General features: G+C 34.2%; 2 protein-coding genes across 4 annotated transcripts; both read left to right on the forward strand.

Moving 5' to 3' along the window:
* Positions 1 to 592: 592 nt before the first annotated feature.
* Positions 593 to 7,168, forward strand: LOC110020682 (polyamine oxidase; the record flags this gene model as incomplete). Of its 2 annotated transcripts, none has more annotated exon segments than XM_020718867.1 (10): positions 593 to 806; positions 941 to 1,190; positions 1,291 to 1,437; positions 4,076 to 4,322; positions 5,047 to 5,190; positions 5,414 to 5,563; positions 5,702 to 5,956; positions 6,045 to 6,126; positions 6,227 to 6,318; positions 6,917 to 7,168. In XM_020718867.1, coding segments are annotated over 9 exon segments (1,569 nt in total), but the record flags the coding sequence as incomplete, so codon positions are not given.
* A 1,665-nt stretch (positions 7,169 to 8,833) lies between these two features.
* On the forward strand, positions 8,834 to 15,318 carry LOC110020684 (heterogeneous nuclear ribonucleoprotein 1-like). Of its 2 annotated transcripts, XM_020718869.1 has the most exons (6): positions 8,834 to 9,146; positions 9,276 to 9,335; positions 9,444 to 9,673; positions 9,925 to 11,119; positions 14,964 to 15,040; positions 15,131 to 15,318. In XM_020718869.1, the coding sequence occupies exons 3-5, from the start codon at positions 9,452 to 9,454 to the stop codon at positions 14,969 to 14,971; spliced, it is 1,425 nt and encodes a 474-aa protein (XP_020574528.1). In that variant the 5' UTR covers positions 8,834 to 9,146; positions 9,276 to 9,335; positions 9,444 to 9,451; the 3' UTR covers positions 14,972 to 15,040; positions 15,131 to 15,318. The 2 variants fall into 2 exon arrangements, with proteins under 2 accessions (XP_020574528.1, XP_020574527.1); XM_020718868.1 differs by lacking the exon at positions 9,276 to 9,335 and having other exon boundaries at positions 8,835 to 9,146.
* The last annotated feature ends 1,586 nt before the right edge of the window (positions 15,319 to 16,904 follow it).

Below are 16,904 nucleotides of genomic sequence, written 5' to 3' on the forward strand. Positions count from 1 at the left end.
GTTATATGTAGCTAACACTTAAATTTTACTTTTTACATTGGGACCTAAATCTTTTCTAATTATATAAAAAATATCATAAATACCACATTTATTAATATTATAAGGAGGCCCAATTAGCCTCCTAGGGATCAAAAAATCATAAATGAAACCTAACTTGGCTTGAGTTTGTCATATTACATAAATACCCCAATACTTTTGTGGAGGATCAAACCACATAATTGTGATAGAGGGAATGACAATAATGTCATTGCAATTGTTCCTACCACAAACCAAGCTTAAGGGGTGGAAGATTATTTCAATATATTGGATATTAGCCACACTTTTATTAGTTGATGACTAAGGGTGCGTTCTGAGCAGCTTGTGCTTATTCAGATAAATCGCTTATCTGGAAACACAGACTCTTCCTCGTTTAGTGTAAAAAATTAACTGTATTTGTGGATAAGCTGTTCAAACGCAGTTTCTAAATGATGAGACGGTATTTTTAAAACGCAAAGCATGCATAATTAATAGAATTTATAAATATATAAGAAATTAGTGGCCTATAAGTAAAAGGCCCATATTTTATAAATTGATATAGTGACCCACGGCCCAGGGACAGGTGACTCACGTCCACGAATCGCCTCACGTTATCTTTATGGCTCCCTCTCTGCCTCTCGATATAAGAGCTTTTGCAGGGAACCCTAAAATCAAAATGAAGGAAGCAATGGAGTCCATTCTTTTCACTGCAGCTTTACTTCTCTCGTCTCATGTCTTTCTTACATCGGCGGCCGGCCCGTCGGTCATCGTCGTCGGAGCCGGATTCTCCGGTGAGCCGTCGAACTCACTCAAGCTTTCAGAACTTGTGTTTTTCTCCTACCTTTTTTTTGTGCTATTTTTTCATACTCTGATCCCAACCAACTATTTCCCCTTTGGATCTGAAACTTAAGTGTTTAATTTGAAGGGATAAGTGCGGCGAAAACGCTATCAGACGCCGGAATAACTAACATAGTTATACTGGAGGCAACGAATCGCATCGGCGGCCGGATCTGTAAGGTTCCGTTTGCTGGACTCAATGTGGAGAAGGGAGCAAACTGGGTGGAGGGAGTTAATGGAGACAAGATCAACCCCATTTGGACTATTTCAAACCAGCTTAACTTGAAAAAATACTACTCCGACTACAGCAAGTTGTCCTCAAATACTTACAAGGAAGGGTCGGTTTCTCTATCCAGCTTTTTAGGGCTTTACAAATTTCTTCTTACGAACTCTGAGTAACATAGCGAGCTTAGCTCTTCTCGATCTGCTGATTTGCAGAGGTGGGCTGTACGACGCGGCGGAGATTCAGTCGCTGATCGACACCGCCGACGAAGTGAGTAACGCTAGCGAGCAATACTCGAACTCTTTGCCGACCAGCGGCCGGGGAGACATCTCCATACTGGCATCCCAGCGGCTTCAGAATCAGTTACTCCTCCCACCTCATTCTACATTGTTCTAAGTTTTTCTTAATTTTTTAAATGAATATATATATATATATATATATTAAAATCTAAAGGAGAGGGAACAATTTATTTTGATACTTTTATAAATTCTTAGACTAAAATAATTCACGTAAATACTCAGGAATTATTTTGACATTTTATTTTTGAAGTTTTTTTAATATTTAATAGTTAAGATGTGTTTTAAATTTGAGTTTATTTCTAGGCTTGTCAAAACTAATTTTTATTCTATTTTCTTGATGAATACTTTGAATTGATTATAAATCTTTGTAGCCTTATAGTCAATTATTTTTTTTAGAAATACTACTCATCATATATATATATATATATATTTTATGAGTAGTATTTTAAAAAAAATCAATTGATTATAAGGCTACAATGTTTATAATTAATTAAAAGTATTAATGTAGAAAATCAAATAAAAATTATTAAATTAGATTAAAATGATGTTTTAAAATTTACCCCAACTTAATATTTTATGGCTGCTTGATTACGGTAAATGTAAACTGAACAGGACACTACACCCCTATATTAATATACTTAGAAAAATAAAAAGAAATATTCTGTAACCCGACAAAGCTGACAGAAAAGTGCTGCGCTGCACGTGCTGAATATTCGTTTAAAAAAGCGTGAAGAATTTTAAAAACGGATTCGAACGCTTATAATGTATAAAAAAATGATAAAATAAATTAAAAATAAATAAATAAATAGGTATTATAAAATTAAATTTAAAGCATATTTTAATCATTAATTCGTAAATATTTCTACATAATTTTTCATATAAAAGGTGCAAGATTTACCAAGGAATTGACAGATTTTTTTTTTTTTATCAGGAGACTTAAATATAAAATATATTCTAATTATTAATCATTAATATCTAATTTAATTCTGTTTTTAAAATTTAACTTTCAGAAGAAAAAAAAATAAATTTTCTATTAATAAGAATTTATTTTATCTAACAAAAGATGCTGTTTTCATCAGAATTGACAAATAGGGCTGTCAAACAAACTCGTTGTTCGCGAACAGCTCATTCGAGCCGAACACGAACAAATTTTTAAAGTTTAAATTATAAAATAGTCGAACACGAACAGTTCTTTGTTCGCTCGTGTTCGCTCGAAATAAAAAAAAATTATATAACTATTTATATAACAATATATTACGTATATTATTTATTTAATAATATATTATATATATTTATGTATAAGTTTAAATTATAACAACTCATGTTGCAATGTGGTTAGTGCCTTCCTTTGTATATATTTGATCCATGTCGAATCTCATATTTTATAACTATTTTTCTCAATTTAAGTTTAACGAGCCAATTTCGAGCCGAACACAAACAAGAATTTTTAGATCGAGTCGAACACGAACACATTGTTCTCGAGCCGATTTCGAACACGAGCTATTTCGAACGAGCCGAACACAAGCCCAGCCTGAGCTTGCCCCGGCTCGTTTAAAGCACTATTGACAAATGACATTATTAGGCCCCAGCTCTTTCAGCCGAGCATCAGATCTCTTTTTTAATTTAATTTTTAAATCCGTGCATTTATTAATCACATAAATCTGTTTTTTATCAATAATGACATCAAGTTAACAATTAATGATTGCTGATTAATTGAAGGCCTTGACCAAAATTTCTTCATAAAACCTGCGCACCGATAATTTCGCTATTTATTTATATTAAATACATTTTTTTATTATTTTGTTTGAGAAATTAGGAAAAAATGCTAAATCAAAATTATAAATATAGATAAATAAATAAACTTGTATCCTTGATTTTCATTTTAAAAATATTTTCATATTGTTTAGCCTTCATTCAATAATTGGGTTGGGTTTTTAAAGTCGGGCCGAAGTCTGAAAAGATTGAGCCCAATTAGTGATTATAGGCCCATCCTATGGGTTAAATATTTGTTGTCACGTGGCACTTCACCATTGAAGTACTGATGCATCAGTACTCTTTAGTTAATATTTTTTCATGAGGATGACCTGCTTTCAAGCTTTTTGAAAGAAAAACGATTTACAACCGTACTATTTAAAAAAAGTTAAATTTTAAAATGAAAGAAACTTTGGAAATAAATTTCAACCTTTGTAAAATCCATATTTATATATAATTCAAAATTGGTATATAAATAATACTTTTGTACATTTTTTTTTTATAATTTCATATATTTCAGTTTGAATATTTTTATAAATTTAATATAACTATTATTTTAATAGATAATTTTTATTTTAATTATAAATATATATGTATATATATATATATATATATATATATATATATATATATATTGGTATGAGTAAATGTATAATGACGAAGAAAAGATTAGATATGCCAAAGTGTGTGATCAAAGAAATAGACAACACAGAAGATTTTGTGAAGACTTTGTTTCTAACTAATATTAAATAATTTGATTATTTTAAAAAAAAAATATATTTTCACATTAATAATTGTTTTAATTTTAAATATTATTATACTGTATTAATTTCAATTAAAAATATGTTTTATATAAATTTCAGATGTTAATTGTGTAAAATGTAAATTTCCATAATATTAATTACAAGTTAAATATAATTAAAATTTTAATCATGATTATTTATTGCAGCGTGCCGTCCTCTGCTGCGGAGATGGTGGTGGACTACTACAACTTTGACTATGAGTTTGCGGAGCCGCCACGTGTCACGAGCTTACAGAACACAGTTCCGCTGGCCACATTTGCAAACTTCGGTGAAGATGTGTATTTTGTGGCAGACCAGAGAGGTTATGAGTCGGTGGTATATCATGTGGCTCACCAGTTCCTCAAGACCAACAAAGATGGCACCATAGTTGACCCCAGGCTTATTCTCAACAAGGTAAATTTCTAATTTTTTTTTTAATTTAGGTAAATATTTATTATTTTTATTTTTAAAAATGTAAATTTTTAATTATATGTAACTGAGATAAATTAGATGTTACATTATTCATCTTGGGCCCTTCAATTAAAACAAACAAAGGGTTTTTCTTATAATTTAAATATTTGATTTTGATGAGCTTTTGTAAAAATTGAGGTTATTTTAATAATAACATAAAGAAAGTAGTTGCTTCTAGGGCTGGCAAAACGGCTCGTTGTTCGCGAACAACTCGTGTTCGACTCGTTAAGAACCTCGTGTTCGGCTCATTAATTTCGTTCGATAAGTTAACGAGCCGAACACGAACAAAGTTGTGTTCGCATATAAATAATAATTTTTAAATCTTGCTCAAATCGTCTTATGCCTACATGATTAGGAATGTTAAAAGGACTTTTTGTTCGTGAACAGCTTGTGTTCGACTCGTTAAGCAAACGAGCCGAACACGAACACACCTTTTGAGCTCGAAATATAAACGAGCCGAACACGAGCGAGCCATGCTCAGCTCGTGCTCTGCTCGTTTACACCCCTAGTTGCTTCATGTGCATTTAACTATAAAATGAAATTGATGTTGGCGATCTAGAGTTTTGAATCAAATTATTATGCTAAAAATCATCAAATTTGAGTTGTAAAATCATTATTTTTTGCAATAATATATTTTTTACGTGCAAGAATGAATTTCCTTAATTAGGTGGTCAGAGCAATCGAACATTATCCAAGCGGCGTTACTGTCAAAACAGAAGATGGCTCTGTCTATAGAGCAGATTATGTGATAGTTTCTGTGAGCCTTGGTGTGCTTCAGTCCAAGCTCATACAATTTGTGCCAAAGCTTCCTGTAAGTAAAGATAAATGATAAATATTTACATATATACTACTCAATTTCTATGTATTTCCATCTCTATCATCACCTAAACTTCATTTTTTACATATATGCGGCCTTATTTATGCATGAAAACGTCAAGTTGTATAAATATGTAATGCATTGGAAAATGGGCGGTATATATGTAAATGCCCGCCAAATAAGATGAATAATTTCTTTTGTTAACATGCTGTGGCAGGAATGGAAGATCCTTGCAATATATGAATTTGACATGGCCATTTACACAAAAATTTTCATTAAATTCCCCTCCTCATTTTGGCCCACCGGCAATGGTACTCAATTCTTTCTGTATGCAAGCGATAGACGTGGATATTACGCTGTTTGGCAGGTAATCAATTTCAATTTCCTCGCCAAAATTCACATGCAAATTACAAAACTTTCAAAAGAGAATAAGACTTTCTTCAAATTACTGGAATTTTGCACTTCTCTCCAAATTTTTTTATTGTATTGGTGTATACATACGTAGCATTTCGAGCGGGAGTACCCGGGAGCACACGTTCTGCTTGTAACCGTGACGGACGATGAGTCTAGGAGGATCGAGCAGCAACCTGACTCGGTGACGAAAGCCGAGGCTATGGAGGTGCTGAGGGAGATGTTTGGAAAGAACATACCAGAGGCGACTGATATTTTTGTACCAAGGTGGTGGTCAGATAGGTTCTATAAGGGCACTTTCTCAAATTGGCCAATTGGTGTTAACAGATATGAATATGATCAAATTAGGGTAATTAATTAATTGCATTATTAACCCTCTTTTGTGCTCGGTCGAAATAAGTTGTGATGTTTGGATTTTTTTTGATAAAATGTTTTAGGCTCCTGTTGGAAGGGTTTACTTCACTGGAGAGCATACCAGTGAGCACTATAATGGTTATGTTCATGGCGCGTATCTTGCAGGTACATTTGTAAATATCAAATTTTAGGTGTTAGCTGTGTAAATATGTAAAATATATGTGATATATGTGTAATTTTTACATTTTGATTGATGGGCTCGTAGGGATTGATTCGGCCAACATATTGATCAAGTGCATCAAGACTGGAGACTGCAAGTATGTTGTGAAGGCAAAGGATGAATGATGAATGAAGTAGGTTTGTATGATTGTTATGAAATGCTTTTTTTTGGGGGTAATTTTTGATAATATTTATAATTAAATATTTAAGAAATTTACCTCTCGCATGTTAGGCATATGTTTGTCCCACATCGGAATTTTGAAAAAAAGTTACTTTCCCCATTGCCTTTTAAATAAAGGAATGCAATCCCCTTAGGTTAAAAGATCAAAGTAGGCAGGGTGGCTTGAATTTAGCTCGAACAAGAACTAATTTGTATAAATTTGAGCCGGACATGAATTTATTATTTTCGAGTCATTTTGAAATATGTTGAATTCGAACAAACAAAACAAATTTCGAATGAGCAGAACACGAACAAGTTATGAGCCAACTCAAACTAAGCTCATTTATAGGTACCAGGTTGCTACTTTCCAGAAGCAGCCATCTTACTTTTACAGTATATATAATAATTAATTAAGATCAACTTCTAATGTTTCATATATAATAGAGCAAAGCTAATTAATTAAGATCAACTTCTAATGTTTCATCAAATAATACAATTATTTAGCATAGTCTAGAGTATATTAATGATTGTAAATAATAGATTAATGTGTCCTTGATTTGATTTATAATATTGCAGGTGGAAATTAAGCCAAGTGCCGGGGGGTAGTTCTGTGTTGGTGAAAATAAGGAGCTGAAGCTTCTGTTTCTGCCCGAGTTGAATTGCTGAGTGTGAGTGTTTGCTTCTTGTTTTTCTGTATTCAGAGGCAGGCTTTTCATTGTGCTTGCTTGTGGTGCAATTAACAGAATGTTGGGGGGGTTTTTTAAGTTAGTTCTGTAATATTTGTATTAGTGTTATCAAGCTAAGTATTTTAATGTATCTATTTCATCATGTTGTGAGTAGGGTTGGCACTGGCTCGGCTCGGGTTCGCTCATTCAAAATTAATTTTGTTCGAAATTGGCTCATTCGAAATTGCTCGTGAACAGTGTTCGTGTCTGGCTCGATTTACATTTTCATGTTTGTGTTCGGCTTAAAATTTGGTTGTTTAAATAAATTAGAAAAATAGACGTGAGATGTTAGATTGCCATTCTTTTGCAATGAAAGCCGAGGACTGCATAACCATGAGAGCTACCGTGAATATATACATGAAATGATCTGGACACTATTCGTCTCTTTTATAATTTGAGCTTAAAAATTTTGTTCTAGTTCAACTGGCTTATTCGATAAATGATTCTAACACGAGCTACTTAATGAACTGAGCACCAGCTGTTCACGAGCAATGAGTCTTACTCTCAACATTATTTTTGCAAAATAATGAGCTTGTAAATCATTAACCAAAATTATTCTTGCAATCAATAGCCACTCAACCTTAGGAGTTGATTGATTTTCACATATATCCTACTTACTTTATTGCCACTTTCTTCGGTGGAGCATTCTATCCATCCATTGAGGTCCAAATCTTGATGCCAGCCATCACCCCCTTCGTAGGCATTGAACATCAGGTGACAATGCTCATCGATGCCGCGCTCCTTCTGTTAGTAATAACATTCTATTTGTTGACCGACTTCACTCGTCCTGACCAATCCAATTGAAAGTTGTCTTGGCCAAGTTGAACATGGTCGGGCCGAGTGAAAATTAGTCGGGCTGATTGGAGTTGGTTGGGCCGAACGAAGCAGGCTAGACCACTGGAGCATGGTCCGGGCCTCTTGGAGTTGGTCGGACCAGACGGCCGGACCGACTGATTGAGGTCAGCAGGTTCTTTGGACAATCCCAACACCTTAAAACTCCCGAAGAAATAATTTTGTCATACAATTGCAACAATGATATTTTTTACGTGATTTTAAATATTTGAGTGATATGCATATTAATACGAACTTTCACTAGTTATATATATATATATATATATATATATATATATATATGTCTGTGTGTGTGTAAGATCCATCTAAAGGAAAAAATTTGCGTACGATAGACGTACGCAGCGCTGCGTGTGATTTCGAGGTTATAACGAGGGAATAAGGGGGTTATACCCGTGTTATAACCCTTTGTAACCTCTATGTAACCTAGTGTAACCTACTTGTAACCTACAGATAAATTCCGCACTTTTGTTATCATATATACTAGGTTACAAGTAAATTACATAAGGTTATATTAAGGTTACAAGGGTTTATACCGCGGATATAACCCCGTTATACCCTCGGTATACCGAGAAATCGTACGCAGCGCTGCCTACGTCTATTTTACACAATTTTTTTCCCCATCTAAAGGCCTTTTTTTTAAAATAATATTTATTTATTTTCACTACAACTATAAGCATTCAAATTTAAGTATTAACACTCGTTTACTAAAACTAAAATTAGTATTATTTTAAATTCCACTAAACTTTTTAACGAATTTCTTAAATAAGTTAGAAATGACATATTTTGACATGTCATCAACATTGCATATGAACTGTAGGCATTATTTTCCAAAAAAGATCCCTCTGTAAATTTTTAACAAATTTCTTAAATAAGTCAGATGTTGCATATTTTGACATGTCATCCATGTTTCACATGAACTGTAGGTGTTTCCTGTTCTGGCAAGACAGCTAAACAACCAGAACATCATATTTAGAACAGTATCTCCGGTCTCGGTGTTTATATATCTTCCCGTTTCCGCTCCTTTTTCTTCGTGAAACGAATCGAGCGGAGGAAATTAAAAAAAGGAATTAAAGCCAGCTAAAAAGAAAGAAAAAATAGGAGGAGGAGCTCCGAGAGCTATAAAACGAGAGATGAAGGCGGAGAAAGGGGATGAGGCGCCTCCGTGATCTCACCATGTCGGCTTCCAGATCCTAGGTGCGCGAGAAGAGAGGTGGACTTTGAAACTTTCGGTGAGCTTTTTCATCACCAATCCGATCTCTTTGCCTTTCAATTACTTCCCCGATTCGATCAGGATCTGAGCTTTCTGTATTGATATATGGCGGTGCTGTCTCTTGTGCACTGTTTTCAATCCGGTTGAGGACGTGGGGTTGGCTTTCGAGCTTGGATGGGCTGATCAGGCATTAGAGAAATCCGATTGGGTGGTGATAGGATTGAATTTCGGATTGGATCTATTTTGTTGTGATTTTGATGGTGATTTGAAGTGCAATTTGTGTGTTTATGATTGTTTGATTGGTTTGGGATTGCAGGAGGAGGAATGGAGTCGGATCTTGGGAAGCTTTTCGTCGGGGGGATTTCGTGGGATACCAATGAGGATCGCCTTCGGGAATATTTTGAGAATTTTGGAGAGGTTGTGGAGGCGGTGATCATGAAGGACCGGACAACAGGCCGTAAGAGGGGTTTCGGTTTTGTGGTATTCGCGGACCCTGCTGTTGCAGAGAGGGTTCTTCTGGAGAAGCATCAAATTGATGGCAGGATGGTATGGTAACTCCCATTGCTATGTATTTGAAATGTGCATGCTTGAAGCTCTTGATAGAAACACTTTGAAGCATTTTACATACATTGCTACAAAACTCTTTTATCTTTTTACTCCGGTTGAATTTGGTTTCTTGAATTATTACGGATTATGAACCGAAAGAAACATTGAATATCTCTTATTCTGAACATTAAAATTGTATAATTTGTTTCATTAACCTTCATTATGATTCTGCTTGTAAAAATGCATGGCAGGTTGAAGCCAAGAAAGCTATTCCTAGGGATGATCAGCACATATTACTCAATAGAAACAACAGCAGCCTCCCAGGTTCACCTGTTCCTAGCCGTACCAAAAAAATATTTGTGGGAGGTCTTGCCTCCACTGTAACAGAAGCAGAATTCAGGAAATATTTTGAACAATTTGGGACCATCACAGATGTTGTTGTAATGTATGATCACAACACTCAAAGGCCAAGAGGGTTTGGTTTCATAACTTTTGATTCAGAAGATACTGTCGATAAAGTTCTGCACAAAACCTTTCATGAACTCAATGGAAAGATGGTGGAGGTCAAGAGAGCTGTCCCGAAAGAGCAGTCTCCAGGGCCTTCCATGAGGCTTCCAGTAGGAAGACATAACTATGGTTTGAATAGCTTCAACAATTTTCACAATGGATATAGTCAGGGCTACACCCCGAGCTCTATCAGCAGCTATGGTATGAGAATGGATGGTAGATTTGGACCATTGATGGGTGGTCGGAAGGGGCTCCCTTCTTTTGGTACTGGTTATGGAATTGGAATGAATTTCGAGCCCGGTGTGAGGCCGAGTTATGGCGAAAACTTAAATTTGAGTACCAGACGGACCGTAAGACCATTTTACAGTGAAAATGCGGCCCGATTTACTAGTCCTATTGGGTATGGTGCAGGTAGTGGTAATCTTGCCTTATCAGTTGGTTCAGCATCTCGCACTATATGGGACAATGGTGTCCTTGACTTTAATACTAATCCTGCAAGAGCAAATTCCTTCTCAACCTCTGGCATTGGGAACATTGCTGGTTCTGGCAACGATAGCATCAATTGGTTGGGTTTATCTTCCCCTCTTGTGGGTCATGCTACGGGCGGCAGTTCAGACTTTACTACTGGAAATTTGGGCTATGGGACTGGGGATAATATTCTTGGTTTGTTTAGTGGTGGTTATGGAAGGAGTAATGATATTGGTTCTCTCAATACTTCATTTACAACTACAAGAAATATCTATGAAGGTAGTTATAGTGATTCATATGGTGGTAGTTCAATTTATGGAGATCCAACTTGGCACTCTGCAACGAATGAACTCGATGGATTGAGTTCATTTCGTTATGGGCTTGGCGCTACAACTTCGAATGTAATATCCAAGGGTTCAATAGATTACATAAGTGGTTATGATGATATTACGAATAAGCAGATCATTAGAGGTAAGCAATTCCTTTTAGTTTTGTCATTTCTAGAAAGATTTTGCAGCATTATTTTTTTCCACTTTCTTTATAAAAGAGGTGAAAAACCAATTTAAATAATTGTATCAGCATGCTTCATCGATTATTCTTGACTAGACAGACTTTTATATGTGAAGTTTGTTTCCCTATCCATATTCTTATGCTTTCTTATGCAACTCAGCTAAAATGTTGATAGAATAGTTGTGTAAAAACTTAATACTCACCTCCTGGATCATGATCCTGGCTTCAAATAACTCCTACCATAGGATAGGTGAACTAGAACACCATACTATAAACCTCAACTCAGTTAGCAGAAAGAAGCTTGTCACAAAGTTATGGCGTGAACATGACTATTGTAACTAATTGTGAGAAATATATGTTGCACGTCACGGAGATGAGAAGTACAATTTGTTCAAATCTTTTCAGATTTCAATTCAATATATAATTATATATCGAGAGATGCAAATATTTATTTATATAAACTGATGCCTGTGTGCTATAAAGATTAAGTATGGCGGGCTCAAAGTGAGCCTTATGCAATAATAGATGAACAGCTATAAGGGCCATCACCACTATAATTTTAAACAGGATTCTTGTTTCAATTTTAATGTAGAATTATCTTCTACTTCCATTTGGATCTTAAAAATCTTCTCCCACATAAGTCCTCTACATTACTATCCTTCAAACAAAACGTTTTTAACACCGTCAAGAACCATATACCAAGAGCTTATTCAAACATAGTAAGTGAAAATTACAAGTTTTCGAACATTTCAACCACATTAAAAGCCCCTATGACCCTTGGGAGCCACAAGTTATTTGAAACACGCTCGTTCTTAGTTGAACCATCACCTCTGATATTGCTTGTTAGGAAGCATCAACCCAAGGGTATTAAATTGGTCGATACACTAATGGCTTTAACATTTTGAACCCAAATGCTTAAACTCATAGTAGCGCCTATTAAGAACTCGATTGTTGTTTCACTTCCATTCTGGGATTATTTTTCACTTTAATTTGGATCTAAACATTGTGATAATATAAACTAGTTGAGCTTAGGAATATGTAGTACTTAGGAACCTCTTCAATTGCGTTGATTAAAAAACACAAATTAAAATTATATCGATAATGGATATAATAAAATTAGAGGCGTAGCTTTTTCTTCTTTGTTATATTGTATCAAGGGGTTGTCCAAAAAGTTATGAATCAAATTAGAATGCCCATATAAAGTACCCAAGAAGTACAACTTTAAATATTTAGCCTTTGTTAAATCAATAATCCTAGATGTTGTTCTCTTTAAATTTAAGATCATCATTAACCATATCCAAATTTTGGTGGGATTACATAATGAATCTCGCTTTTCAATATATTCATGTTTTGAGCCACAGCTGGTTCTAACCCTTTTTTTTTTTTTTTTTTTTTTTTTTTTTGTTATATGTTTGAAACTCTTGAGCTTATTAGCTTTAATCGATCTCATTTTTACTTCATATTTCCTGCACATTATTTCAGTTGCCCTACTGTATTGCTCACTAGTTCAACCCTTTATCATGTATATGACTAAGCCATGTGTGCTATTTTTTATAATATTACCTTCAACAATTAACTCTCCATCTTCTCTTTTCAATAGTCATTTCTGGATCGATTTTTCTTGACTTTACAACTACTTTAATGTTCCCTTTTAGAACACTTAACTTTGTTTGTTAATATCTTTTTTGTTTAAATTTGGATATTTATGGCATAGTGGGTCTCAAAGCTATTAAAAAAAATGGATAAAAATCTCTCAAAATTTGACATGATAAAAAATGAAATTGGCTTAATATTTAATTGATTATCAGCTCCATGTCGGATTGGAAATCATTTTAGAGTTATTTTTCATTTGCCCAACTTCCCCAAATATACTTCCAAGTAGTTATGTGTGTGTGTGTGTCTGTCTGTCTGTCTCATTTGTTGGTGTGCCTATATATATATATATATATATATATATACAGGCACACACCAAAAATGATCTGCACGGATTTTGAGGCAATTTGACAGTCCAAGATAAGGAGAATAGAATGTCATTTGCTTACCTCTTTAAAGCAAGACTAATAATGTAATTTTGTATTTCTATCTTCTATAATAGCAAAGCTAGGATATGTATTGGAGGACTTTGGTTCCCCCCAATTGTAACCTCTATTTTTCTATAGAATAAAATGAGTCTAAGAGTCCAAGAACACCCCATTCACATCGAGGGGGCAAATCCTTCTCTCTCCCCCCTCCGCTTCTCCCTTTCTTTCTCTATCTCTTCATTTCTCTCGATCTCTACACTCTCTATCTTGGGCATGATTGTGTGTGTGTGATTCTTTTGGAAGGATGGATACTATGAATAGTAACAAAAATCTTTTTTTTATTTATTTACTTAAATTTCAACAATTTAGAAAATTTGATTGAAGTATAGAAGATGAGTGAGTAGGGCTGTCAATTTTGCTCATTGTTCGCGAACAACTCATGTTCGACTCGTTAAGCAGCTCATGTTCGGCTTGTTTGGTAAGTATAACAAGCCGAACGCGAATAAATTTTTAAGCTGGAAATGTAAATGAGCCGAATACGAACAAAAAATTGTTCGCTCATGTTCGGCTCGAATTGGCTCGAAAATAAATAAATATTGACGCTAAAATAAATAAATATATATATATATATATACATAATAAATATTCATAAAAATTAAATATTATGAATTATAATTAATTAATTTTTATAAAAACTGTTTTTTAGAAAAATTATCATTTTCATTTTATTTAAAAAATTAAAGGTTCGAATCTCATACTTTACATATTAAAATAATTTTATATTCTAACGAACTAATTTCGAGCCGAACACAAGCTGAACATGAACATGAATAAGTTTTTCGAGCCGAACACGAACACACAGTTCATGAGTCATTTTGAATATGAGCTAATTACGAAGGAGCAGAACACGAGCCCAGCCTGAGCTTGCACAGGCTCGGCTTGTTTACCGCCCTATGAGCGAAGACAAAAGGCTCCTACCTTCCGAGAAAGATAGAGCATTGTTCTATTAAAGTAATGGTTTCCTCTTCTTTTTTAATGGTAATCTAAAATTTGATCAGTTAAAATATTAATTTCTAGCTTTGATTTAGAATTCCTGCCAATTTGTTTGTTTGTTTGTTTGTTTGTTTATTTTTGCGTGTAACATAAACAAACATACCTCAATGATTCAAAGTAGGTCAAATCTTGTTAAAAAAAAAAAACCTTATATTTTATAAAAGCAATCATACTGACAAAACTGTGTTGGTTCGATTTGGTATTGCAATTTTTTTTTTAAACATGCACTCCAATTGACATGTATTTACTTATTGATTTTTGTATTAATCAATTTTTCTCTTTTATTCACTTGTGGTACTTTGTTAAATGCATATATGCAATTTCAAGATTTGAAATCATATAAAATCCTTCTATTACTGTATGTGCTCTGCAATTAATTTCCTTATAGCAAAACTCTCTCTTCCTGCTACATATACTCTTTGCGCAAAATTACATTGATTCAACCATATCAATGTGATTTTATACTTGGCCCCTCTTTTCTGCAATCATTGCCCCCTCTCTCACAAGTATGAGCAAAAATTTTGGTTTCTCTTATCATAATTATAATTTTATACTTATCATGTGTTCAAATTATTAAAATATTTTTTCTTCTATTATTTGGCATTCTAATTTTTTTTATTCTAGCATTCATTTAAAAGATTTCTTGAGCATGCTACAAGGACATTTCCTGCAATTCTCAAAATTTCAATAAATACTTATGATTTCTGATACATGCAATTTCATGTTTACAGAGGAATGACACTTGCGTTCATGTTTCCATGTTTATTTGGATGTCCTCATGGTGATCAGGCAGAACTGGTGTGAAAATGTAAGATATTTTTCTTTCCTATACATTGAAGATTCGGAGAAATTTTTTTTAAATTTTCTGATAACCATTCATTTATTTATTGTTTCTCAGGAATTGTTGGTTAGGAAGTTGCCATTGCTTCGTTTTCAGATCTTATGGCATTCTATGAGTCCAATGGATACAGGTGCATGACTCTGAATTTTGCTTATAAAATTATATAAAGCGGTTTGTTAATTATTTAGAGCTAACAAGAGCTTTGGTTTCTTAAAAAGTCAGATTAAAGTTTTCTGCAAAAAAAATATAGAATGTTTGAGTTTTTTATTTCAGTTCTATTGGGTTGAGATGTAAAACCAAATTGCGGGGTATATTGAGATGAGTGTTGCAACTTATGTCAGTGATGAGCGTGATCGACCTTTTTTTCTATTAATATTGGAAAGTTAGTGTTTTATCTGGCAAAACTGTGTTGGATTTGTCAGGTGAGTGCATTTATTTTTATGCTCTTCTGAAATAAAGGTCACTGTTTCAGAGGCACTAGAGTTGTCTTTATTTTTTTATTATTATTCAAGGTTTATTTTGAAAACATTTTAATTGAATTTGGATGTTTGATGGCTATATTTATTTATTTTTTTATTGTTACGATCTCTTTTGCAATTATGATTTTATTTCCAAGCTGTAACTTTTTTAAAATTTTTTTTTTTTTTTTTTTTTGTTATTGTGACTCCCAATTATGTGAACTAATACAAAGTCACATTTATGAGAAGGTTTAAATAGCTAATGAGTACAATGGTCATTTGGTTATTTAAAAGTGTTTAACTGTTTCTTGTATGGGTCATTGGTCTATATATATGTAATGATGTATATGAGTTAAGAGGGTTAAGGGAGAGAGAAATTCTAAGAGCGAGGTGAGGAACCATGAAAGCTTGTATCGGGATCAAGATTGACAGAGAGCTTGGAACCAAGAAAGCTTGTATCGAGATCAAGATCAAGAGAGAGATTGAGAAGATTGGTTCGTCCTTAATTTTGTGATGTGTAATCTTAAAGATTGTCTTAGTGAATTGTTTTTTGATTCTCTCCCGTGGATGTAAATTCTATGGACCGAACCACGTAAATTCTCGGTGTTCTTGTTTGCATTTTTTTTGCGGTTTTCCCTTGTTGTCCTGCGACTTACTTGGCAACAGATTTCACAACAAGCTGTGTTGTCTGTGGGAATTCTAGCCACAAAAATGGGATCTGTTAAGTTCGACATCGAGAAATTCACCGAAAAGAATGATTTTGGCTTGTGGAGAGTCAAAATGAGAGCCTTGTTGGTGCAACAAGGTGTCGCAGAAGCATTGCCACAATTGACGTCGTCTATCGGAATTCTAGTCACGACAATGAGATTTGCTAAGTTCAACATCAAAAAATTCATCGGAAAGAACGATTTTAGCTTGTGGAGAGTCAAGATGAGAGCCTTGTTGGTGCAGTAAGATGTAGCGGAAGCATTGCAGGGGCCTGCGACATTGTCGGCCGAGATGCCCGAGAGAGAAAAAAACAACATCCTGGACAGAGCACATAGTGTGACAATCTTGAGCTTGGGTGACAAGGCTCTAAGGGAAGCGTCAAGGGAGACAACGGCTCGGGCCCCTCAGGGCTAGGTGGAGGGAATCTATATCATGAAGATTTGTAATTGGAAGTCAAGGTGAAGATTTGTTATGGTGACTCCCAATTATGTGAACTAAGACAACCACATTTATAAGGAAGTCTAAATAGCTAATGGGTACAACAGTCATTTGGTTATTTAAAGGTGTTTAACTGGTCTTCTTGTATGAGTTATTGGCCTATATATATGTAATGATGTATATGAGTTGAGAGGGTTAAGAGAGAGAGAAATTCTGAGAGCAATATG

This window comes from Phalaenopsis equestris, unplaced genomic scaffold (assembly GCF_001263595.1).
Source record: "Phalaenopsis equestris unplaced genomic scaffold, ASM126359v1 Scaffold000107, whole genome shotgun sequence".
NCBI lineage: Eukaryota > Viridiplantae > Streptophyta > Magnoliopsida > Asparagales > Orchidaceae > Phalaenopsis > Phalaenopsis equestris.